Source organism: Calypte anna, chromosome 5A, assembly GCF_003957555.1.
Source record: "Calypte anna isolate BGI_N300 chromosome 5A, bCalAnn1_v1.p, whole genome shotgun sequence".
NCBI classification, from domain to species: Eukaryota; Metazoa; Chordata; class Aves; order Apodiformes; family Trochilidae; genus Calypte; species Calypte anna.
Window position 1 is genome coordinate 22,286,938 of NC_044251.1, and position 25,685 is coordinate 22,312,622.

At 37.3% G+C, this 25,685-nt stretch overlaps 1 protein-coding gene across 4 annotated transcripts in view; it reads left to right on the top strand.

The window, feature by feature from the left end:
* The window catches only part of NRXN3 (neurexin 3), an 897,015-nt gene that overhangs the window by 325,514 nt on the left and 545,816 nt on the right, over positions 1-25,685 (top strand). For all 4 annotated transcript variants that reach the window (XM_030451649.1, XM_030451652.1, XM_030451650.1 and 1 more), the window contains one exon: positions 23,481-23,600. In XM_030451649.1, coding sequence (XP_030307509.1) covers positions 23,481-23,600 — 120 coding nt within the window. The remainder of the gene's footprint in view (positions 1-23,480; positions 23,601-25,685) is intronic.

Here is a 25,685-nt window from a genome sequence, read left to right on the forward strand (position 1 = left end):
TTATTTAATAGGTACAACATGTCAATATGTTTTCAACCAGCTATATATTGCCTATAGATAGATGCTAATTGTAAGGAAGGGCAGAAATTTACAACCTATTCAAACTGCTGCTCACCAGGTTATATCTACCTAATCTTTTATTTTGAACTCATTTGTTAATTCCTCAATTCAGAACATTGTAAAAAGTAGAACCATGTAAACAGACAAAAAAAAGAACAGGAGTTGATTCCATAGTTTCTTGTGGTTTTGACTTTAACTATTGACCATCTTGTACCCCTTGAGATTATTCCAAAGGGTAATTTACAGTTGGTGTACTGCTAATAGGAAATTTACTGCCAATTCACCTATTTTTAAAAAAATTACTATTTCATAGTGTTACTGAAGCAAATATAGATTTATCAACAGTAATTATTACAATGTACTCAATCTTCAAAAACTATTTTTATTTTCACAAATACTGAAGTTCTCATGTTTTGTTTTAATGACATCAAAAGTGCCTGAAATTTATGCCTATAAATAATTTTTTACAGAAGAGCCAAAGACAGTAACTGTTAAAGATGAAGGCAATGTGTAATGTTATATAAAGTTTGCTGCTGCTAATGTTTTGCTATTTAAATAAAATCAATTAATAATCTTACCTCCTTTCAGTTGTGATATACATGTACAAATTAACTTCTTTGGAATCGCTAAGCAGCACTATAGTAATATTAATAATACTACATTCTGTTCTTATTATGACTATTGTTACTGCAATTCCAGGAGGAGGGGGAAGTTAATCAAAGAGAAAATAATACTGAATAACTTGGTATCTTACAATATTAAAGACTGTTAGACTATTTGTGAATGGTCTTTCCAGTGTCTCAGCCTCAGTGGTGAACTGGGGAGTTGCATGACATCTGAGACACTTGCAAGTAAGCCGAGAAGTAACAGAAAGAAAATTGATCTCCAACCCATGGTACAGGACTGACTAATCTCATTGGGATTCTTCTTGTTGTTCCTGTAAAAAGATGATTTTTCATTTCTAGAGGCTATAGAAGTTTCTGATGAAGTTGTACTTTTTCTAAATTAGAGCAGATGTACACATTAGAAATTTTCTGCCTTCAGGAACTCCAGTAGTTTAAAGATTTGTTTAGTTTTTGCTTGTCTATTTAGATGAAGTGTTGACATGCAGTTGGAGAATGCTTTGTGGAGTTGTGTAGTCTGCTATGTCTTTTGCATTCTGCTAGACTTCATTTAGGGGAAATGTGGCTTAGTATGCGAAGGGTAATTGTCATTTGTTTTAGGCAATCTCTCATCCATTCCCTGACTCTTGCATTTTTCAGTAGGTATCCATTCCTCCTGTGTAGTACTCTTTTAACTCCAGAAAAATTGAGACAATATACTTGCTAATTGCTATTACAATTGTATTTTCTCCAGCCACTGTGAAAAGTTTATAGCACCTATACTTGGGAAGTGCTATCAGTCAGAAGCACAGTAATTTTGGGTAAGCCTTCTCCAAGGTCTTTGCTGTAGTTATTCTTCACTGTAGTTATTATCAAAATTCCTTTCTTAGCTCTAATGCTACTACAGTGGGTTTGATATGAAAAATGTATTTAAACTGCAAGTCTGCATGGATCTTCTTGCACAATATATTAACGCACAAGGCAAAATCAATGCTGTTATGGGAGATCTGTGTGAAATTGGCTTCTTTTCATTTCTTTGAAAGACTTTGTGTGATCTGGAAATTGTGGCTTACCTTCAAAGCTAGTTAAGAGGCCAGATAAGGTTGAGAAGATACTTAGCAGGTTTTTTGCACAAACTCACCGTTTCCACATATCTAGGAAGTGGGGTGAAGATAAATGGATAGTGCTCCTTGCAGCAGCTCTCTAGGTAAAGCTGTACAAGGCTGTAATTACAGAGAGAAATCAGATCATGAAGGATCACTGCCCACTTCTCATTTCCCACAATACTCAGCATATTCCATTATGAGGTAGGTGCTAGAAATCAAGTGAATAATCCAGCTGAGAACATTCACTAATGTGACTTTAATGGAGGCAGTACAGTGTACCAGCAAGAAGCTTTTTTTAGTACCCTCTTCTTTGTTTTGGACTGGGAAGTTAATGTAGCTGTTTATATGCTCTGCTTCATTAATGTGGTCCTTGTAATGTAATGTGGGTAGCTCTTTGCCTGGTTATTTAGAACTAAGCTAATTTTTAGGCAACCAAAGGAGATTTTATTTGGTATTCAACTGGGGAGGCACCATGTAAAATTAATCTATGTTTCTTCAAGGTTTTTTCTCTATTGTGCCATTCTGCCTTAGGCAAACTTAAAGTTTGACATCTCAGTGTTGTCTTTGGTCTCCCTGAGGAGTTTTTATATACTGAATGAGTGCTGGAATAGGCTTTTCAAAGGATGACCATCCCAGGATTGGTGGGCTTGTGTGTAAATACAGACATAAATTCCAAAGGTCTATCTTCAGTGATTAAAACTGACAATCTGTCAGTACCAGGCAGACCAGGTTTTCCTGCTGTAAGAAATTTTAAAACAAAGAAAAGCCCAAACAAACTCCCTACATGCACAGCACAACCATGTTAAACTTCCTTCCCCACATTTATTATATGTGATACATTTATTGATGTAATAACTTCTACTGCTTAAAAAGGGAAACTGGGAGCTCTTAGAACTTGATTCCCTTTCCAGATCCACACATAACTTGCTGAGTTGTCTTGGTTATCCTCCTCCCCCCATCCTAGGGGATTTTCTCCTAGGACGCATTCCTTCACCTATAGGAAAGAGATGGTACTTTTTCAGGGTTTGCTTTTGTTTGCAGTTGGTTTTGGATCCTTGCACTGTTGAATTTCAGAGATACTTTTTTGTTGTACATATTTTCACTGTTACTACAATTATGACTTGAAGCTATTAAATTTATTACATTTAAGAGTAATGGTTACATAGCATTCACTAACTGTGTTTCAAAGGTATCTAGAAATAGCTTTTCTCCTGTACCACCATAAATATTTCCCTTAATTGTCTTTTTTGTCACTTTTAACCTCATGGGCAATCTTTTAAACTGATGAAGTTGGGCAGCTACAGCTTCAAACTAGCAGTTATGATAATAAATACATCTTGTACTCTGGATCTTTTTGACAGTTGAGTACGGTTATTAATTCAGGTTAATTTGCTTGTTTCTCCATTTCTAAGGAGAACCCCTTTATATTGTCCCACAGTATTCAAAAGGCCCAGAAGTGGTTGCCATCCATTGTGCAGAATAAGTGTCATGGAAATAAGCAACATAGCTGTTGAAACCAGGAACCTTAAATTCCTACCAATACAATTTTTTTGTTATTTGGTGGGGTTTGCTTGGTTTTGGTTGGCTTTTATTGTTATGGTGGTTGGTTTTGTTATTTTGGTTTTTGTATTTTTGTGGGTTTTTTTGTGGGTGGGGGTTTGTTTTTTGTTTGTTTGGTTGGTTTTTTATTTATTTTTTCCCCTCCAAAAAAGATACAATCGGTATCAATATATCTGATAATGAAGCTTTAATGAAGCTTGAGATGTCTGTGGAGTCCTTGAGGACTGTATACTTGCTCAGTATGCAACTGAATATGTTGTTTTTTGCCAGAGAAGTCTCATGAAAATTCTAGGGATGTGGAAGCTGACAGGTAAACAGGCTTTCCAGGATGAAGTGCTGAAGAGCTCACAAAGACCAAGTTGGGGAATTTTACGGAGCGTTGTGTAAAGCACAGAGATTTATATTACTCAGGCTCTTCAACTCTATTGACTCCTGAGGCTATGCATGTAATGAAGCACCTGCTGTGAAGAAATTTTGTGTCTAAATGTGTGAGCATGAAGCCTCTCTGTTTGCTTAAGCACTTTTTTCTTTCTCCTTTTTTTTTTTTTTTGGCACCAATGCCTCTCTTTCAAAAGATGTCTTTTTCTGCTAGTAATTTTCTTTGTTACGTGAGATAGCTGCCTCCAAGTCCTGAAAGGAATGCTGGCATGTGAGTGTCAAAAACATGAAGTTTGAGTTTCCATTATAGTGTGGCTGTCATTTTGGATTTGGAGCGCCACAAATGTTCTGTTACAGTGTGGAAAAGCAGTAATTTCTTTTTATAGTTTTTTTGACCATTTTAGCATCTGAAGTACAATGTAGTAGTTCATTATCAATGCTGTTTTGTAACAGCTAGAGGGTAAACTGCATGATCTAGAAGAACCAGAGTTGAACACTTTCTGGAAAGATTGATACAAAAGAGAAGACCAAAAGAACTTTACTAGAAATCTTAAATTTATTGGAGGATATAGGGAAATGTTTAAAAACAGATGAGTATGTAGGCATTAGTGGAGTATGTAATTTGGACTACTGAATTAGGTAGGAATTGTATGGATGTCTGCAATTGTTCATCTGAGACATTTTGTTTTCTCTAATCTTGCCAAAGGGCAGTAAGAAGGACTGGAAAATTATCACCTTATAAAATTTTGTGAAAGTTGGGGAAAGGATTTGTATTGATGGATTATTTCTCTCTGTCTAGTAAGAGTAGCTCTGTTTAACCACATATGTTCTCACCTAAGTGGGGAGCTTGTAAACAGCTGTTACTGTGTTAGACTTGTGTTACCTTAAAGCATACCATTACCTTGTTTTGCAGGTAGGACTATGCCTGCTACAATCATCCTCCCTCCCCTACCTTCTGGCATAGACTGGGTAGAATAGTAAAGGAGAGAACTTTGAGTTTTTAAATCTCTCATTTAAATGAAAGAAATTTGTGTTTTCAGCATCTGTGGGAATAAAGAGGTAATTGTCACAGATTATTCTCAATATGATTTTTTTAAGACAAAAACTACTTAAATATCACCCTGGATGCCAGAAACACTAGTTTGGTGGAAAGAAAAGCAGTCTTTTAAAATCATTCCCTCAGCTGGCCAAACAAAGTATTTTTGAAGAAAGTTTTACAGAGGAATGATGCTGCTCCATCTCTTCCTAAATTGTATATGCAAAGCAAAAAGGTTGCTGATAGGGCTGTGAGGCAGACATTGACAGTTGTAGAGATTTGTGCATCTTGGTGACATTTGTTGGTGTTTTTTGATGTAGTCATCTTTGTTTGCTAATTTAGAACATTCTTCTCCATATTTTCTAATGAAGGTACTCTGGAGAAAACTTTTCTTTGCCAAAAGGTAATGGTAAAACTTGCAGAAGAAATTAATTCACTATATTGCCTGTGGAATATACTACTATTTACTATATTCCCTGTAGAATTTGGATTTCTTCTCACGTTTTCTCTTCATCACTTCTATTCTATTCTGTTCCCAAAACCTATTATTTTTTTATCAGAACTATTTTTTTCCTAGCTTAGTCTTGTAAATTACACTAATCTTATTTTGAAGTTACTTCCAGAATTGCCAAGTATCCAGGTACTCACTATTCTACAGTCATTTATGGAGTAGAATTCACTTTCAGCTATCTTTGTAAGCCTCAATTAAGCCACTTGTGTCAGCAGAAACAAAATGTAACTATCAAATCAAGGTTATTATCAGAATGCCACAGTTGAGATCAGTTCTGCAGGAACATTTTATTGAAATCAAATTTTCCTTCCAAAAGTCCTTTTGGTTGGATGAGAGTGTATGCATGTGAAGATGACAGGTTGTTAAAAGAAGGGGATATGAACACCTCAAAAAGCAGGATTTTAGCTGATATGATAACTTTAAATGGCCTGACTTTTCAGGAGGGATAGGGTACTTTTCTAATGTGTGTTCTATTTCAAGGGAGCACCAGCAACATATTTCCATGAGTTTTAACCTGGTTCTGCCTCAATTCTGTCATTTTTAGACTTTAAGAAGACTTTATTGCTTGCCACAGGAAGCCAGGAGTATTTGCATTTTGCCGTTGCATTTATAAGACAAAAGGAATTCCTTTTTGAGAGAATCAAGTTCTGTGCAAAGTGGTTGTTAGTATATTTTACCAAACAGAGCAGTGCTCAGCAGGACCAGATGGCAGCACTGGTTTAGTACCTGACACACCAGGAAAGAGGGTAGAGGCTCTTTCCACTTCAAATGCCAGCACTATTTGATCCTAGATTTTTCTTTGTCTCCTCTTAGAGGAAACTAGATAGTGCAAAGTTGTACAAGGGGAATAGTCACTGTCAGTCAGCTTCCTGGCATTCCCAAGGTGTTTGCCTGACTTAGAAGCTTTGGATTCCTAACAGTGTTCTAAATTAAAATCAGTTTATTCATTAAATTCCAAACACCATAATATTGTAACTCCTTTTCAATAATATGGTGGCAGTTCATTTAATTTCAGTGTGATTATTTTTACTTTTATGTTAATTTTGTTTTGGTCCCACAGCATGACATTATTTCTGTCTCCTAAAGTGCAATCCAATTTACATTGATATTATTTTAGCTCTAGGTATAATAACTCAATACTCTAAAGGAAGCCTCTGAATGCTTTGTCTTAATGCAGTCAAATAAATTAAGCAAGGGAGCAGGTTGCCTGTTTTTTGCTGTTTAATATGGGTGGTGGTGGGTCCATTCTCTTTCAAAAGTTTCATTCAATATGGTTTCCACATGCCAAATATTAAGGAAACAAAATGTAGGCTGTGACAAATTCAGTGCTATTTTTTCAATATCATTTTTATTGCATAGATCTTTATGGCCAAAGAAATCAGCACATCCAGGTTTCTGTTAGAGAAACCCGTATATTCTGCAATGGGCATCAGGAACAGGTCAGCTGAGGACTTCTGGACAAGATATGTCCTGCTTGTTTCTCTGGGCCATTGCACTATAGCGACTTGAGTTGCTGTGTCACTTCAACATTTTTACAAGAGAGACAATCTAATCCTGGGTGCAGCTACACTGCAATCACTCAGAGCTTGATGCCAGCTCGCGTCTAGTATTTCCCCTTATCCTGCTGTATAAAGGCATGCTGTTTCAGGAGGGTTCAGTAAAATGACATGTTCTGCATGTGAAACACAGAAAATGGCTGGCTAGTTTACAGAAGTTGTGTAGGCTTCTTTCCTTTAGAAAAAAAACCAAAACAAACCAGGACATTCTAGCGGTTTCTATATTTTTAGAAACTATTCCAGAATTCAACTAGATGCTATTTTTAGTAACGTGTTTCTGCAGTGTAACAAACAGAGGATCCTTTCCAACCCAAACCATTCTATGACTCTGGGAACCTTGCAAGCAGAATGCATTGAGGTGGTATTAGAGATAAGCAACTGAGAGAACATTCCCTGCAGCTCCAGAAAAATAATGTAAAACTCTATCTCATTTATACAATAGTTATGTAAGTACCTTGCTATTGCTATTAGAAAAAAATCTAATCAAAGCAGAATGTAATAGCAAAGTGAAAGATTAAATTAAGAGAACTGGATGCAAACACCATGTGAAAATGACGGAAGGATGCTAAGAGCTGTCAAGGAGAATATATTGGAATGATTTTACTAGAACCAAACTTTTTGGAAGATGTGTGATTTGTCTGTTCTGTGAGGAAGTCTCTGGTAATAGCCCTCTTTATTGCTCCCATGTTTGTTGGACTGAAACATAGCATAGGCATATCTTGCTTTCCTAAAATCATGCAACATTTTCAGGGCACTCGTCATAAGTATGAAAAGGTAATACATAGAAGTGCAGACATAGAAGAACCTGAAAAAAGCAAACAATTAAAAGGTTGGTCTTTGGTGATTTTTCTAAGTGAAAGTACATCTTTCAGCCCTTTTTATATCTGCTAATCAGAAGCTTATTGAAGCTGTCATTTAAACTATAAATGAGGGAAAAACAATACTGACAAAATCAAGTGCTGAGTAGAGGGCATTTGCTCAATTCTTAGCAAGTTGGGCGGGTTGGCTGAAGAAAAGCCACTTTCATTATGGACCTGTCTGTTCCAAACTGTTTATTCAGCTTGTAGTTTACCAGTTTGTTCTGGCTATCCATGTAATGACAAAACTAAATCTCCAATGTCTGGTTGAAAGTTTTATGCCTTTCTCTATGCTCTGGGTCTTTTCAACAGTAATTCTTGCTAGTGGCACCTCCAGGAATGCTGGACTGCAGCATAAACTTTATAATGATACCTATCTTCCATTTTATTTTAATGTGTATTTGAGTGTGTAATCCTAAAATATCTGCAGCTATTACAGCTGTTGTGGCAGCTGATCACAGTGCAAGTGCTTGAGATGATACTTCTGGGGTTGAATGCAAGGGATCTGCAGACAGTGGATCTTTTTGGCAATTGGGGCTTCATTTTTTGTTCTTTCTCCTTACTATACCAGCAATTTCTGAGGTGTTTTATTGAGTAGATCTATTGTGCATAAGCTTTCTCCTTGTGGAGATGAAAGACATTGGGTAGGAAAGCAGAAGGGTTTTAATTTTCTGGGTGATTGGGAAGTTCAAATAAAAGTTTATTATGTACATGCTGGGGGGGGGGGGGTTTGTTTTGGTTTTTTTGTTTGTTTGTTTTTTTTCTTGTGAATTTTTAAGTTGTTCATGTTATTCAAGATGTTAGGGCTATGTTAATTACTAAGCCACTACTTGTAATTTTAGTCAGGAAGAGCTTCTATTGTCTATAGAGACTGATGCAAGTCTAACTGTCTGACTAGAGCTCTAGTTAATGTGTGAAGAAAGACTAATGAGAAGAACTGGAAAGTGGGGTGTATCAAGTATGTTGAGTCATTTGCCAGCAGCTCGTGTTGCTTTGAGAGTAGGGCATTCTTGTGATTGTTTTCATATAAACAGTTTCCTGTGTGTTCCTAGGCTTCCTAGCTAATATACTCCTTCCTGATGAAATTGGTACTCATGAATCACAGATACTGTAGCTGGAAATAGTTTAATTTCAGCAATAGACAATCTGAGGACAAACTGGCTCTTCCAAATCTGCTTGGTCTCCCCAGAGTTGCATGTGTGTACTGAGCTCATGTTTGCACCACTGCGTGTGGTTGCTTTCATGTTCATGCTTTCTTAGCATGGTAAAACTTAGGATTACTCCTGAATCTTGCAGAGAAGAGCCAGAGGTATAACTTGCAGAAATTAAAGTAACACTGTGGACATGTGAGAAACCATTTGGGGACCACAGATTGCTTCCCCTTGTACTCAGTGTTACTCAGGGATTAGAGGAGAAGCTGAGAAGGAACTAATTCAGGTCAATCAACTCTAAAGAATGTACTGGAACCTCCCAGCATATGTAGAGGTTATTTCTTTGCCATGATAGCTTTAGTAAATCCTAAACATATCTTGACATTACTAGCCCACATCTGTGGGGAAAAATAACACTGCTGGCACTAGAGAAAGAAAAAAGCACTCATGTTCAGTGATAAACAGCCATTTACTTTTGCTAAACACCCATTGCAGAGAGGCATTATATTTTGCAACAAATCTCTAAATATTGCTGTAATGTAGGAAAAACTATTACCCTGTTATATCCAGAGAAATATGAGTGAGTTGACTTCAGACTTTATTTCTGTGCCCTGTAACACTTCTGTAAGGAAAAGAGAAATTTAGTCTATGGCTATTAAAGTATAAAGCCCTTTGAGGTCATTTCTCCTTATGTCTATTATATATCTGTAGTGACAGGAAAGTGTGAGGTGTCAGCTGGAAATAACTCTTTGTGATTGTTGAGTTGTGCAAGTTTGTATGCATTTTGAATGTTCCCAAGGGCACATGCAGTTGAGGTAATGTTGTAATGTTGAGGTTTTCCCACTGACACTTTAGAAATTATTTTTCCCCTCTTATTTGATGCATTGATTTCTTTGAGGGGATAGGTGAAAGGAGAAAGTGGATAGAAAATTTGGAAGAATTTTGAAATGAGCTTTTGACAGTTTCTGATAATTGTTAAATTGAAAGGTAATTTATCATGATTAATGTCCTTCCTAGACTATACTTACAATGCCATTTAATCTGTTCCAATGGCTATTGTCCAGCTGATTCATATTCTGTGTAGGATTGTCTCAGTGTCATTAGACATGAAAGAAAGCATCAGTGAAAGGAAAGACTATTATCTGTATAATATTTTCAGGGTATTCCTTTGTCCTAGTTATTGTCTTCCTTTCTTTCCAAGAAATTCCTGAATGATTTTTGCATCTTAATACTCCCCATGATTAAACTTCACAGATAGCTAAATTGTAATAAAGACATATATTGCTCCCAAATATATCAATTTCCTAAAGGTTTATAATACAATTAAAGCCTCCCTGAAGCTTGCCAGTCTCTAGTCAGATGCTTTGTTACTTGGGTCTCTGCCACCTACAAATGAGAGAGGCTTCATAGTGGGGCTGTTCACTATATTTTGGCCAGCTGTGGTTCTGCTGCACATCCAGTGTGTTGTCCATATGGACACATGATATACTTCAAATAGAGGAGGAGTAGAAGAATGGAATGCTAGAGAAACTCCAGGATCTAAACACTAGGAAAGCTGACTTCCTTTTTGCTTTGTATCTCCTTGCTGTGCCTTCCCACCCACAGGCACGTTGTTCCTTTGCTTCAGAGTGGTGGCTCACAGAAACTTTCTTTGTATTAATGAAAGCCAGATTGAACCTAGTCTTATGCTAAAATTTCACCCCAAATTCCAATGACAAAAGGTGCTAGACCTTTTCAGAGGTTTAGTTCTTCCCTTCATGAAACTGGGTGCTAAGTGAATATATAAGGTACAGGTATATGAGGGGCTCTTGTCTAAAGCCAGAGAAGTGATTGTATAGCATTAGTGTCAACCTTGTAGGTAGAAATATTCATGTTTCCTTGAGCACATATAAACTCTGGGTATAACAAAGTAAATTTCTCCCATACCAGCTGTGGTCACATGCACATATCCTGTCATGTTATAAGGAGGCTGATAGTGTCAGGAGGGAAACCGAAACATGTCTGCAAGCAGAGCCTTGGTAAGGACGTTTAGGGATTTTGCAGCACATTCTTGAAATTTGACATTATAAGTTGTTCCTTGTATTTAGTTGGCATTGGAGGAAGTCCTCCATGCTTTCTGTTTCTGAGAGAACCTTTCAAGTCAGGTGCATTGGATATAAAGCTTGTTTCTCTATGAGAGAAACTTATGGAGAAATGGAAGTGTCAGGCTTCCTCCTGCTGAGGGGTCCTAGGGACTGCAGTATTCATGTTTAATAACTGGCACGGGAGAAGGCTTGAGCTGAATCACTGCTGTGATGAGAGGCACCCAGATAGAATGTGGGTGATTTAGTACAATTTCCTGCTCAGGGGAGGCTTGGTTTCCTCCTTGTTACCCCATGGTACAGGGTCAGTAATTGGGCTGTGGTAACCATATCTATAGTGAATGCAGATGAGGAGCATAGGAAGCATTTTTTGACAATTTTTTCAGTATGAATTCCAAAGGAATCAAGACCAATTTGGTAAGAGCAAGCTGTCTTTCTCTAATGATGTTTATATGTAAAATCTCCTTGATTCTTCATGAATCATTTCTCTAAGGTAAGAGAATATATTGTAAACATCCATATCATTTTAACAATACATTCCAAAGGAGTAACTTAGATAGAAAAGCTGCTCATCTTTAATTTCCTGCAGAAGATCACTGCATGTTGTACAGCAGAGCTGCTGTTCAGCTGAAGCCCATAGACCCAAAGTTAATCAGGTTCCTGGGTGACTTGTGGTTGGTGGTTTTGATGTCTGATGCTAGCAACATTTTTCTGCAGGTTGTCAGTAGATTAGCATATAAATAATGGCAATTGGAGACAATAGTCCATAGGCTTTGCCTGAAGTAGTTAATTTTATATGGAGTTTCTCTGAATAGAGGTTTTTCTCACAAGTATTCTGTATTTTTTTCAGCAGCAATATTGCTGAAAGCAACTGCCAAATGCAACTAGATTAAATGTTTTCATTTGAACAATTTATCAGCTGAAAAGTGCAGATTTATGTTGACTGCTTGTATTTGTGAATTTAGTTTGAACTTGGCAAGTGTTTATGAAAAAGGAAATTGCAAACATAAAAATATTATGACATTTCATTTAAAAATATTTTGACTTTTCATTTTTAACAATGTTTCAATGTTTAGTTTATTCTAAATTATCTCTCTTCCAGCCAGTGAAAGCAAAAACTTCTGCCTACCAGTGAAACAAAATGTTTTCTGGGAACATATTAGGTTGGAAATGGATCTCTGGAGGTCTGCAGTCCAACTCACTGTTCAAAAAAGGAGTAGCTTTTAAAATTTTTTCTTCTCTCTCTTTTTTTTTTGGTCACTTCTTGCATCAACAATGGCTGGCTCCTTCAGTACACTTGGATGCAGCCCTTATTAGTCCTATGAATTTATATATATCAGAAACTTTAGAGGCCTGAGGGCAGACCTTGCCATTTAATACCACAGCAAAGAACACATTGACTGAGCACTTTAACCTTTTTCAACTTTGAATTTCAGAAACTCTATGCATAATTGTTTGTGGTTTGCTTGGATTTTTTGGGGGGAATGCACTTGTCGGTCCAAAACCCAGGATGATCGCCATGGAGTGATTTTCTTTTCCTTCCTCTGTTTCCAGTTCGTTCAATGAAACAAAAAAGCCTCCTGTTCTTTGACTTCCTCAGATGCCAAATATAATGCATGCTGTGGCAGCATCTCTGTGGTCCAATTCTTGTTTTCTACACATGTGTTTCCAAATAGTATAAACATTCACCTTAGTGTCATAATCTGATATAGGTAGTATTATATTCTGTCAGCTAGCATTATTCAGTAGATAATCAGATGTGGCTTAGCGAAGAGGAAATTCACAGCAAAAGTGCATTTTCACATTCAATTTGCTTGTATGCTGAAGGGATATTTCTTTATGTGTTGGTGAGAGAGCAGATGTTTTGTGCATAATTTTTGATGATGTAGCTATTGCCTACTTGACTATAAAAGACTAAATTTGCTGATCCAGATGGTGGTCCTAGATTGGTGTTCTGATGAAGTAAGACTTTTTATTGTTCTTTGCGTGAAACCATGTGCCTGCATTTGACACATCGTTAAAAGTCTGTCTCTCTGTAAAACTAGAGGCTGTTTTGCTTTTTGATGCTTGTGATGTTGAATGAAATATCAGAAATCCTTTAATTCCAACTTATCACAGTAGTTCCTGCCACTTCTTTTATTCTTGACCTGCTTGAAATTACAATGATGGTAAGGAATATTAGAAGAGAGCCGGTTGCCTGCAAACCTGTACAAATGGCTTGGTTTATAGGTGAAACTTAATTTATGTGATATTAGGTATGCTTAGCATTATACAAATGTTCAACAGCTTTGGAACTGGACTTAGGAGTGAATGAAAGGTGACACTTCACTTTCTATTGGAGATGAAATATAGCAGCACTCTGTCATTTACTGAAACTTTGAATTCATGTACCTTTCTGTCTGATTTTCCAGAGTGATGTGCTTTATGGTTCCCAATCAGCACCTCTGAAAATCAAGCTTCGTGCAAACTGCTTTTGTTAAAACTAAACTTCTATCAATTTGAGACACTCTCAGGTAGTCTTTACGGTGAAAAGGGGCCAAGGCTTAACCTATTTCTTTCTCTTCCCCAGAGAGGGGGAGGGGAGGAGAGGGAGAGACAGAGAAACCTGGTGCCTGCATAGCGCGGATGGGAAGGGCAAGCCCTGACTGCAGCGGCCCCGGTGTTACCACAGCAGCTGCCAGGTCAGGAGAGGGGTCCAGGGTGACAGTAATAATAGTGGTGAGGGTGGAGGAGGTGAGCTGGAGCAGTGGTGTATGAAGTGGTCAAAGGACACAGGGTGGGGCTCTTGCTTGTTTGGGGTTGGCTGTTGGTGTTTCAAGAGCAACTGGGCAGGCTTGGTTTCATACTTGCTTCCTTTCACCTTTTGGCTTGGGCTGGCTGGATGGCAGGGGAGTTGTCAGAATTATTGCTGTTGTCTAGACACAGAAGTGCTTTGTCAATAGTAAGGAAACTGGAGAAAGTCAGACTCCAGCTGTGAGAAGAACACACAGATCCAAAACACAGAGATTCATATTTTTCTAAGTGTTCTTCCATGTTAAAAGTTGCTTTAACCATTCAGTGATAAAAACCAGACTGTTGACCAGGGAAAACATCTTGGCCCTCAGTTTCATAATACCTCTCAGCCTCCTGGTTTGAAGTGCTGTACTTGATATATGATCACAAACCAATGAGAGAGAGTAGTTTAGGTACTAATATCTAGAGCATTCATTACAAATACAGATTAAAAAAAGAAAAAACAAAACAAAAAAAACCCCAAATTGGCATGTGGTCCTGGAGACCCTAGTGAGATCAGATTAATATAACACTTGCAGATGAAAGTATTTATATCTGTAAAACCTTGACACTTGAAGAATCAGTACTTTCAAGATTTGGGAGCAGGAACCTTCTGAAATCTAATCCTCTTCTTGCAGCCGTGGCTGTTTTTTTGAATAATCAGTGAAACACTTCTCCACATAATTAATATTCCCAGGGGTGTGATGAGCTAAATGATGGGATTTGTTATTCCTGACTGATTCAATGGGATTCCAAATCTCAATGAATCTACCTAAGGTACCTTATCCTTTTTCATTTATAAAAACACAAAACATCACTCCCCTAACAAAAAACCCCTCTTGAGAGGGGTGCTTATTGCTCTTGAAATCAAGAGAACTATAGAGCATGAGATTCTTGCTCTATATAGTATTTTCAGTCATCTGTATCAGGCCCCATGTTAGCACTGTGTCCTAGGAATTAATTTTTCTTAACTGTTTGACACTTGGCACTTGATGATCTCACACTAATTACTGTGATGTTTCTCTTGCATTGATTCTAGAATCTAAAGATCCACATTTTTAAGATAATCTGTAAATATCCTGCTGCTGTGATAATTTTAAAATATTTCCTAATGTTATATGCTGTATAAATTTTAGTATTCTTATGGTCTTTTTTCAGTGTAGGATCTGAAAGCTCTCTAAACATACATGGATAAATTATCACAATGCTCTTGTGAACAATAGAAATAAGAGAGAAATACTGGTTTGCTCGATATTCGAGCACACTAGCTGTCCACTGGCTGGAAATCAAGATATCATAGGGAAAAATCCAAGGGCAGAGAGGTACACATAATGTACCCATTCCTGTAACAACCACTACCTTCACTAACAGACATCCAGAGAAGGAAATAAAGAGGCTGTGGAGGTTTTGTGTTGTTGGTTTTGGTTTTTGTGTGTGTGTGTGTGTGTGTGTGTGTGCCCTCTAAAGAGCAACCCAGAATTCACATTTTCTCAGAGCAAAAGGATGTCTTTCTAGATTTGTAATGGAAAACAAAGTATGGTTGTCACTAAGCTTTCAACAGGAAATGAAAATGCTAGAGAGATGTTTGTGACCAGCTTATGCCATTAATCAAATTCTACTGTTTTTACAACTTAGCCAGAGGCCAGCATATACTATTGCTTGATAGTCAAACAACCTTATCACTTATATGTCTCTAGAACAGCTTGAACTCATATGTAATCCCAAGACAACTAGATTTTTATTTTTTTTTCATTAGAAACTTTACAATTCTGTCTGCTACTATTACTATTTTATGTGTGGTGCATAAGAATTAATAACCTTCTTAACCAAGATGGCTTGTGAACGTGCACAGACAGTAATTGATCTCAAGATCTGTAAAGTCAACACTTTCTTTCTTTGGGCTTAATTCATTGTCTGTACTCAGGTATTGCTATCAGAGTTCTGGTCTTTTTAAAGTAAGCATTAACTTCTCTACTTTCTCTATGAGAAAATAAGACCCCCCAGACACTACTGGTACCCTTCCAGCAATAAGTCTACATTTTTTAAAAAATGTCTATAATTTTTTACAGTTAATTATATGATGTAACTCAATCTAATTTTATTGATATAGAATTACATGTGGATGCTGTATGATATACTCAGGGCTTGTGTGAAGGTATACATATGAAACTCACTCTGGAGGCATGTTAGAGAAGAGGGGTGTCATATGTTTGCATAATAGACACTCTCATTAGAAGGTCTGGGGGCAGAGGTGTGGATAGGTTTAAAGCCATATATGCTCAGCTTTATCATTCCTTCCCCATCTTCTCCCAGGGCATTTTTTCCTTTACGTGCTCCTTAGCTGATGTGAAAGCTGTGAATTTAAAATCTGAATTTCAGAGGAGTTCTCAGTATTTGCCTCAGATGTCATCTTTATCTGTTGATCCTCAGCTATCTTTCAGTCTGTAGTTTAGATCTCTCAGCTTCCAAGAAGCAGGTGATCCTTCCTTGATAGTTCTTTAAACTAAAGAAGAAGTCTCCTAGATGTAGATCTATGTACCATTTTTTATCTATTTCATCTGGGTTTCTCAGTATGGGTAAAAGTGACCAGAGTGTGCTACCAGTAGACTGGAAATTTGTGCTCTGTGGTCTGTGACACACCTGAGAAGGATTTTCATCAGTGAATATATTTAATCAGTGCTCTAATGCAGGTAGGTTTGTGCTAGCATGGTCCCAATTCTTCTGGAAATAATCAAAAGAACTGCTGAGAGGTTTTTGGAAATTGAAGTATTAAGTGGGATTAAACAGATTATTTGCAGTTAGACTTCTAAATACCTTCTTGGGTTTTTGTTTGAGGGTACCTGGTTTTGACACATACATTTGATTTATGTTTTTTCCCTCTGAGGTAAGTAGTTTAAATCTTGCCCAGGCAGTGAGTAGTCAAATTATTTCATTATTCACTGCATAATATGTGATATGGCTCACTCCAGTTGTCTCAGCCTTGTCTCCAGCATCTTTTTTTTCACTATGATTATTGTTAATCACTTTATTTTGTAGTGTTTGTGGTAAGATTTGAAATTAAACAGGAAGAGAAACTCCAGTGGTCTTACTGTTGGTAGCACAGACCATCTGTGTTTCAAGAAAGATAGACTGATGGTGTTATTGAAAAGCTATTTGGCTTTGATTCTTGCACTATTATTTCTACCCAGAAATAAACAGAAGATTTTAATAAGTAGCTTTGTCATGCTTGTTACTTTGACTAGCAGTGCACCACTGGAAAGCTAATAAAATATAAAGCTGTCTTAAAATAGGATCTCTACCTATTTATTACTTTTGTGGTCTGCAGTAGCCTATGCATAATTATTGCTGTGATATTTGATTTAAAATTTAGTCCTATGGTAAAAGCTTTTGAGGTTTTACTTGTTTCTTGTGCAATAGACTCATTTCTTGCATAGCAAATACATCCATTAAGTGACTATACCTGAAGTGAACAAGTGTTCGCTACTAAGTGAATGAATCTGAGTTGAAGTTCTAAAGTCATACATTTATCACTGACGTGTAGTAATCTTCAAAGCAAAATATATCAGCAGGTGAAACTCTGGCAAGCAACACTTTGAATGCTCTAATTCTTTTGTACTTATATAAAACTGTATAAACAGGAGCTTTAGTGAATGTGGCTGTTTCCCTCTGGTGACTGCTCTCTGGCGTCTCTGCAGCAGCAGCTGCTCCTCTGATTCCTTGCTAATCTACTACACTACTACACTACTACACTACTAATTCTCTTGAGCTTTGCCCACTGAAAATCTTGTGTCTACAAGTATCTCCATAGGCAAATTGTAGATGAGTCACAGCATTGCTGCTTCTAAGTTCTTCATACCTACTCTGAAGCTTTTGTTGCCTTGATCTGCTTCAAACAGAAGTATATGGTTATTCTGGCTGATGTTCTGGGTGATGCAAAGTGTTTCATGTAACAGCCCTATCTAAAAACAAAGGTAGAGCCAGTCTGACTGAAATCACTTTGAAGTTAATTTAATTAAATAGTTGTAAATCTTAATTTTAAGAACATGAATATTTGATTATTTTTCTGCATATTTTTCCACATGTCCTTTTTTGACCTGCCTGCTGGTTGTGAATATAAAATAAAATCTTACTCCTTAAAAATGGAAATAGCTCTCTCAAAAAAATTTAAAGCATGTATTATCATAAAAAATAACGATATATTGAATAGATAATAAAAAGCTTCATTTTATTTTTAAATGCTGAAAACTTTTTAACTTGGAGTTCAAAGATTTTGAGCATGTTCTCAGTCAGAATAGTTTTTTTCAGAAGAACTGAAACATCCTTTAGCTGAAATTGTAATCTCCTTTTAAAAGTCTTTTAAGAGGTATCAATTTCCTGTTAAATCAAATATTTTCATGGTGTCTGCTAAAATTATTCTGCTGCATAGCTACACATTAGTTTTGTAGTCCCTAAAAGTATTAAAATTCAGCAGCAGTGAAATTGAGGGAAAGATGGAAAAACCTCAATAGAAGCACAATTGTGACCTGTACCATATATGCAATTAAACTGTATCCTTTTTCATTCTTTATCACAAATACTATTCACATCAAGTAAAGGACATACAACATAATTTCTACACCAAGTCTTCTTTAAGAGACTTATAGACAAGCTGCAGTCGTGGTGAATGATGCCTGAATCCATGTTGAGCCAGTGTGTCTGTAAATCAAGAAACTATTGTTTTAAGTAGTGGCTTTGATTTTGTTTTTTTGTGGGGTTTATTTGTTGTTGTTTTGCTTTGGTTTTTTTGTCTTTTTTGTTTGCTGTGGTTCTGTTTTTTTTGTAAAGCCTTTTTTATTTTTGTTTCTTTATTTATTTATCTTTAGTGGATTCTATTAATTAAGTTAAACCTGGCTTGACTTAATTTTTCAGTTTAATAGGGAAACCAAGGTATGTTTATGGCAGAAGTAGATAGAGTGGTCTTGCTACTTTTCCTTTATTTGCTGAGTTGATTCCGTGCAAGTGATTAGTTTGGCTGTGTGTGTGTGTGCTTATTTGCACTTATGAGGCTAACTGATTCTGTGGCTATTTAAAGGACTTTGTATATGCACTTTCTATTGTTGTATGAATGTAAATAATTAAACTTTGCTTCTGTCTAGACTGGTATAAATCATATTCAACTTGATTGATTTTTCAATGAAGCCACTCTGTGCAGCTGTAAGCTTAACTTTTCTGTAAGCCCTGATAAAAACTTGAGTAAGTGTATGCTGTGTTTTGTTTATCATGGGGGAGCACATGGAGGTGATCCTGTTCCTTGAGGAAGCAAAAAGGTTGGTGCAGGTAAGGTCCCTGGTGAAGGTGTTGACCATCTATAGGAAAGAGCAACTGCTCACTACCAGTTGCAGCCACAATTTTCTTAAAAAGAGGGATTCTAAAACCTGTATATGAGCAAAACAAGTGTGTATGTATGGGAATATGTGTTGATTTACTGGGCTATCTATATAAATGTCTGCAAGGTACTGAGTCTGAGGCTGCCAGTTGTTTCCTAGCAATTAACAATGCTCCTGGAGTTGGACAGTGGATTCTGGTCAAGCAAAAAACACTTTTTCTATACTAGTGCTGCCTAAAAATACCCAACAAAATTTACACTAGTCATTTATATTCTAACCAGACTAAAAGATATTGAGATTTTCAGAGCAGTTGTCAGCTCCATTTTTTTTATCGTTGTTCATGATTTGATATTCATCCTATCTTTGTAGGAACTCACTACATCTCAGGAAGCCATGTATTCATACATGTATGAAGTAATGAGTAATAGTATAGTGTATGAGTAATTGGCAACATCTTTGTCCTTAAACCTCTTTCTTCCTGTTCCCTGTACACACCGAACCTCCTGCCCACAGCCACTTCCCCCGACCCCTGCCTTGTTCAAACCTGCCTCTAGAAATTGTGGTTGAATATTTTTGGACCTAGATTATCTTCTGCCTGTCTTTTGAAAGGACAGTATATGGAAAAGAGAATTCTGTTTCTCATTTGTTAGCAGATACAAAAAATATCTGCCATATTGCATTATTATGCATAATTATTTCATGTACATTACTAATGTGCAGTCTGCATATGTAAGATAATTATCTTCCAAAGCACTGTTAATATGACCGGAGATGTAAAACCGGTGGGGCACTGACTTTATAATCCCTTATTCTCTGAGACAATGTTAGGGCTACAGTGAAGAATCCATCTGTGGCTGTACTTGTCACATCTGAAAATTCTTTAGTAAATAGTTGAATAATGTCTAAACAGGATGGATGTGTTTCTTGTAAGCTTTGAGACAATCCATACTGCTTGTTGTTTTATTGATTCTCATGTTTCACAAATCTATGCTTACATGTTTTTCACGATGAACCACAACTTCTCTGGTTATTTTGTAGAAGTCACAGTAAATACAACTGATTCTTCTGCCTGCTCCATAACAACAACCCACAACCCACAAAAAAACCCAAACATAAAAACCCTAAGAAACTTCCCCTCCCTTCCTTGGGATGCTTTTGGCTTTCCTGAGGGATTTTTGGCCTGTGTAAAAAGGCACAGAAAAGAATCTTGCCACTGACCAAAGCTGAGATGGCAGCTGAGCATTTTAGTTAAAAAGAAAAAAAATCAGATACCCTTCAGTTGTTGCTGAGGGTCTTCTCTGAAAAGCATTAGTATATCACTCTAGAATTATTTATTGCTGTAATTATAATGATGAAAAGCCTTTTCCATTCTCATCAATCTGGCAGTGTCCTTTCTGGTTGTCTCTTCTGCCATTCTGTAGACCTGAATGTTTGACTTCTTCTGTAATGTTGGATAAGATGTGCAGTAATGAAGATAGCCTGGTTTCATGAAGGCCATTTTGTTCATATAAGTGGATCAGATAATGACATCCTTCAGCAAGGGTGAAAACACAGTTTTTGATCCACCTGTGAGGAACTGGGGAGAGGATTAACCCTGTTTCTCCTTTGACTTTCATAGGAGGAAAATTCTATGAGCTGTTAACTACTGAGGGTGGGTAACAGCTGGTGTTTTCAGAACTGCTCTTTTAATTGTATCCCTCTGACCAGCTTTTCGTTCTAAATGAGTGAGTTTTTTGGGCCAGTGTCAAGCATGAACTACTTGCTTCTTTACACTTTGGCTTGTCTATTCTTGATACTTTTATATGATCCATTTGGGCCAAGCTGTTAATTGGCAGCACTGCACCTTTGATGTAGGGATAATGATTGGGAAATTATCCCTCAGAAGATTGGATGGAGTGGTTCCATAATTGAAAGCATATGCTAGTTGTTTCTTATGAGCAATGTGCACACAAGTTTTAAGTAGGTATCAAAGGATTCATGACAGCATGAAGAGGAGTCGCTAGAGATGAATCAAGTGATATTTGCTCAAGAAGCCTGAACTGCTGCTCGACTATGTCCAGAATATGGGAATCCCTGAGAAAGATCTTTTTGCTTCTGATTAAGAAGCAGTTGCCACTAGAGAGCACCAAAGGAATCCATACTGCTCTGCCTCATCTGAGCTTGAAAATGAGAAATAGTGATCCGTTCTGTATGATATACAGTTCTGTAGAGGACATTAGGAAGGGGCATGGGATGACCAAGAAGGCCAGAGGCACCAACAGGGATCAGGCTCTGGCAGCTTAACTATTAAGTTATTGCTATGGTTTAAACTATCTTGTTCTTCACGCTGTTGTTGTCTTTTACTTTTCTCACTCCTAAAAATGAAATCAATTGCAAAAATTATCTAATGCCCAACTGCCATCTCATCAGAAGTGTTACAAACAGAGTATTTATAGGCATCCAGGTCATCACACTGTTGAAGAGTCCCTTTGCCTTCTTACCTGGGAAGTGGCTGTGTGGAACTGTTGCAGTATATTTTGATGTGGGCAATAATTTTGCTGGCCATCCAGAGGCATCGTTTTGTGATATGTGCTGTGAGGTAAAATGTACTCACTCATTGTAAATCTAGCATAGCTTTCTTGGACTCTATTTAATATAGTTTTGTCTGATTCCAAAGAAGTTAAGCTTTCTGGCTGTGATTTAGCTGCCTTGTGCAGCTGGATTTACATGTGTGGTACAGTGTGACTTTGGCATGTGAGTGAGGAACTGCAGAGGTTGCAAGATTCTGCTGTTAAGAAGATACTCTCTGGAACAGCAGTAAATGGCTTCCCATCTTTTAAAACCAAGAATGACTTTTAATCTTCAGATGCTAAACTTCTTTCCTATTAACACAAACTGGATGACCTTTTAATCACAATAGCAGAATATTAACTTTGGGTTGGTTTCCTTCTATAAGATTCCCCTACACGTTATATCCTAGCTGAATGAGAAACCACCTTTTTTGCCCATGTTCCCTCTCATTAAGAATCAGTTACAGTAATGTTGCAAATTAGGCAGAATACCTACTGTGGACTGGGTAAAGTCCCTGAATACTTTTCCTACATCTTCCTTCAATTCTGTCTTGCTATGGAATATGTTACTCTTACTTACTAGTTTCCCCACAGACAAGAGTGGGTGCATCTCCTCATGCAGTTTTGCTTGAAGACATATACAACAGTTTATTCTGTGTGATGTAACCAGACTCATAGAAAAAAATGTTATTCATAGACTATCTGAACAAAAAGATTGATTTTGCACATCGATAATCTACAAATATGTCATCAGTTTTACCACATACAGTAAGCTGTAACAGTGCCTCTTGTTGTCACTGTCCCATCTCTTTTAATATGTTCAGTGTGTCTTGCTTTTTCTATCTTGGGTTCCCTTTTTACCAGTTTGGGCAATGACTCAGACCTGATGCAGAACAAGTTCTGCTGTCTTTATTCTGCATTTCTCCAGTATGCCTGTGTCAAAAACCACTGTAGTGCTGTACTGAAGTGAGCACAGATGCCTTTAATTTAGGACACACTATTAGTCGATTTCACTTAGCATTTTACATGAGTGAGGTGTTCCAGTCCTGTAATCTGAACAATTAATGCTTAAAGTATACCTGACAACTGTGATAGGTGAGCAGCAAAAGTGGACAATTATGGGTAGCACTGCTGCTATTCTCTCAGGAGCATTGTTTGCAAGGACAACTGAGTTTTTCTCTTTTGGAGAAGAAAGGGCTTCTCTTGCCCTTCTAACCTGTAATTCAAGGGGCAAAATAAGCACGTTGTAGCCAGGCTACTATGCAAGAAAGAACCTTGAGGAAATCAGTCAGGTTAGTAAGTGGTTGTCTTTCTGTGGTTTTATTTTCTTTATTTTGTAATTGTCATGTTTTGGGGGGTGGGATTTGAGCTTTTGGGGGTTGGTTCTGTTGTGTTGTAGGGGTTTTGAGACTGGAAGACTGAAAACAGCCTGGTGTTGAATACCTAAGTGTTGAGAGACTAGTGTGATTAACCTTGAAAATAATCCCAAACACTTGGGGCTGTTGTAAATCATAATTGTTAGAAGAGCTCTAAGGGTTCAGCTCTAGAGACATTTCTGTCACCAGCTTGTTTTTCTAATACTGCAATGCATTGTACAATGTGACATTTGGAAATAAATACCATAGCACAAGAGAGATTGCTACCCCTGTTTTAAATGCATGTGACCTCTGGGCCCTGTGGAGGAAGGCGCTTCAGTGAGTGGAAGAGTTTGTGACCCTAACTTCCATCTGAGCTGAGAAGGTGTAGGTGTGAGAGCTGATTACAGGTCATAATACACCTACACAGTCTACTATTCTGTATCACACCAGGTTGATTTTGGTGATATTTCCCACTGACCAAATACTAAACTAACAGGGGGATCTGGCTTTAACTATTGTACCTATCACCATCCCTAGGCAAGGGACCTGAAACACTTTATGCTGGGCAGAAACTCAACGACAACGAGTGGCACACTGTGCGGGTGGTACGGCGAGGAAAGAGCCTCAAGCTTATGGTGGATGATGATGTTGCTGAGGGTAAGTGTGACATTTAAGTATTTTTTGTCATTGTCTTTGAATCTTTGTTCCCAGACTCTTCTTTGTCATTGCACCCCATATTACTGTAATTGTGTGTGGTTTTGTATTTTTATTTTTTCCCCTTCCTTTTCCTTCTCGGATATTGAGTGTTGCTTTGTTGAAAACTAATATTCAGTTCTGAGAGACAAACTGCTCTTAGCTAGCACCAGAAACTTCTGTGACAGCTGTGACAACATGAGATGTGAGATTAAGGGGAAAATAAGCTTGCACATATCCAAGATTGCAGAGGTGCAGAGGTGCTAAACTACACTCTCTCTTGTGCCAGGCTGGGTTTGGGATACACTGTGAGTATTCCTCATTCCTGAGCTGTGAACGTGGCAGTTTCCAACACTGCGGAATCAAAGTCAAGGCTCTCTAAACCTTTCCTTTGGACAAACTTTTCCCTGATGGTAAACCTGCATTTGACAGGGATGATAGATAATGTGGATTTCTGTCTCTACCATGTTTTCTTTTTGTTTGTTTTTTATTTGTTTGCTTGTTTGCTTTGTTTGTTTTTTTTATTGTTTGGTTGGTTTGGTTTCATTTTTTTTTTCCAATTCCTGTGCTCATGGCTGAGAACCATCCAGAAGACCATAACATATAAATTGTGTCAGTCTTTCCCCCCCATACTGTGCTCCTACCATTTCTGCATTTACTGATAGTTTTTTCAGCTCCTGATTCTCTCTGTAGAAAAATGTAGTTGAAGGAGGGGAGAAAAGATCAATCACTCAGGAAAGCTGGTATCTCTCAAGCTGAGAGATTTGCATTGAAATGATCAAGGTACTTTAGATTGAACTTTTTTTCATTAAAAAAATTAGAGATTATACTTTTCTGGTTCATTTCCTCACAGCTTCAACAGCCAGAAACTTATTTAACTTTTTTTTTTTTTTTTTCTGAAAGTCTAAAATTACCATAGTGGATAACTGAGGAACTAAATTTTTCAGGAAAATGCCAGCACTCTTAAGGTTGATAATAGAGTGAGAGTGGTAACACTGCATGCAACACTGACATAAGTATATTTGTTTAGTTGTGACCCATGCTGTTTTACCAAATGCTGATGTCCTTTCTTTCTTCTAAGTAGCTTCTACTCAGAAGGCAACTAGGAGGAACAGCTGCCATGGGCAGTGCCAGAATGCTATAACCTATCTCTGCAAAAAGTTCTTCTCTGCTGTATGAATGCAATTATCTTTAAGTAATGTGGTAATTAGATTTTTTTGAAAGCCATGAGTTGGGATTTTGAAATATGCCCTAAGTGAGTTTGCATGAAAACGACTTGATAGACATTTTCCCTCTGGAGTGTATGCTATGATACATAGGCTGAGAATTTGCAAGAGAGAATCAGAAGCATATGAAAGAAGAATCTGTCTCTCTCCTTAGGATTTTGGAGGCTTAGTCAATGTTAGCTTGTAGGAAAAAGGAAATTTCATTTAAGAGGGAACTTCCTGCATTAGTGAAACATGCTGGTAAAAATTTAATCTGTTTACATGTGCATTTAAGAATTCTTCTAGAGATGCTTTTTTTAGCAAGCACCATCAGATGGCACTCTTTGCCTTACCAACTCAGTCCTCAAATGCCATCTTTGGTTTTTTTGAAGTCTGTTTTTCATGAAACTGAGTTTATAAATACTAATGATAAAATCCTATACTAAAATAGGTTGTGCATATGTACGTTTATATGAATTGCATAATTAAAGATGCATTATAGATAAAAATATCTCTTAAAAGAGTGCCATCATAGCATAAATTGGAAAAGCCAAAGTTAAGAATTTTCTGTGCAATCTGCATCCTGTTTCCTTGGGCAGATGCTACAGCCTTCAACAATGTGGTCACATAGATTTTTCCACAGGATTCTGGCTGTCTTCAGGCATAGATCAGAAGTCTAAATTGGGCCCCCAGTAAAAAGAAAAAGCCTCTTTGACTGATGCCTTCTTTCTTATTGCTAATTTGGCACAATTCTTGCCATCTAAATTTTTGCCCTAAGTGTAGAGCTGTTGTTTCTCTCCCCCCTCTTTTTTTTTTTTCTTTCCTTTTGTGTTTTGCATGCTGC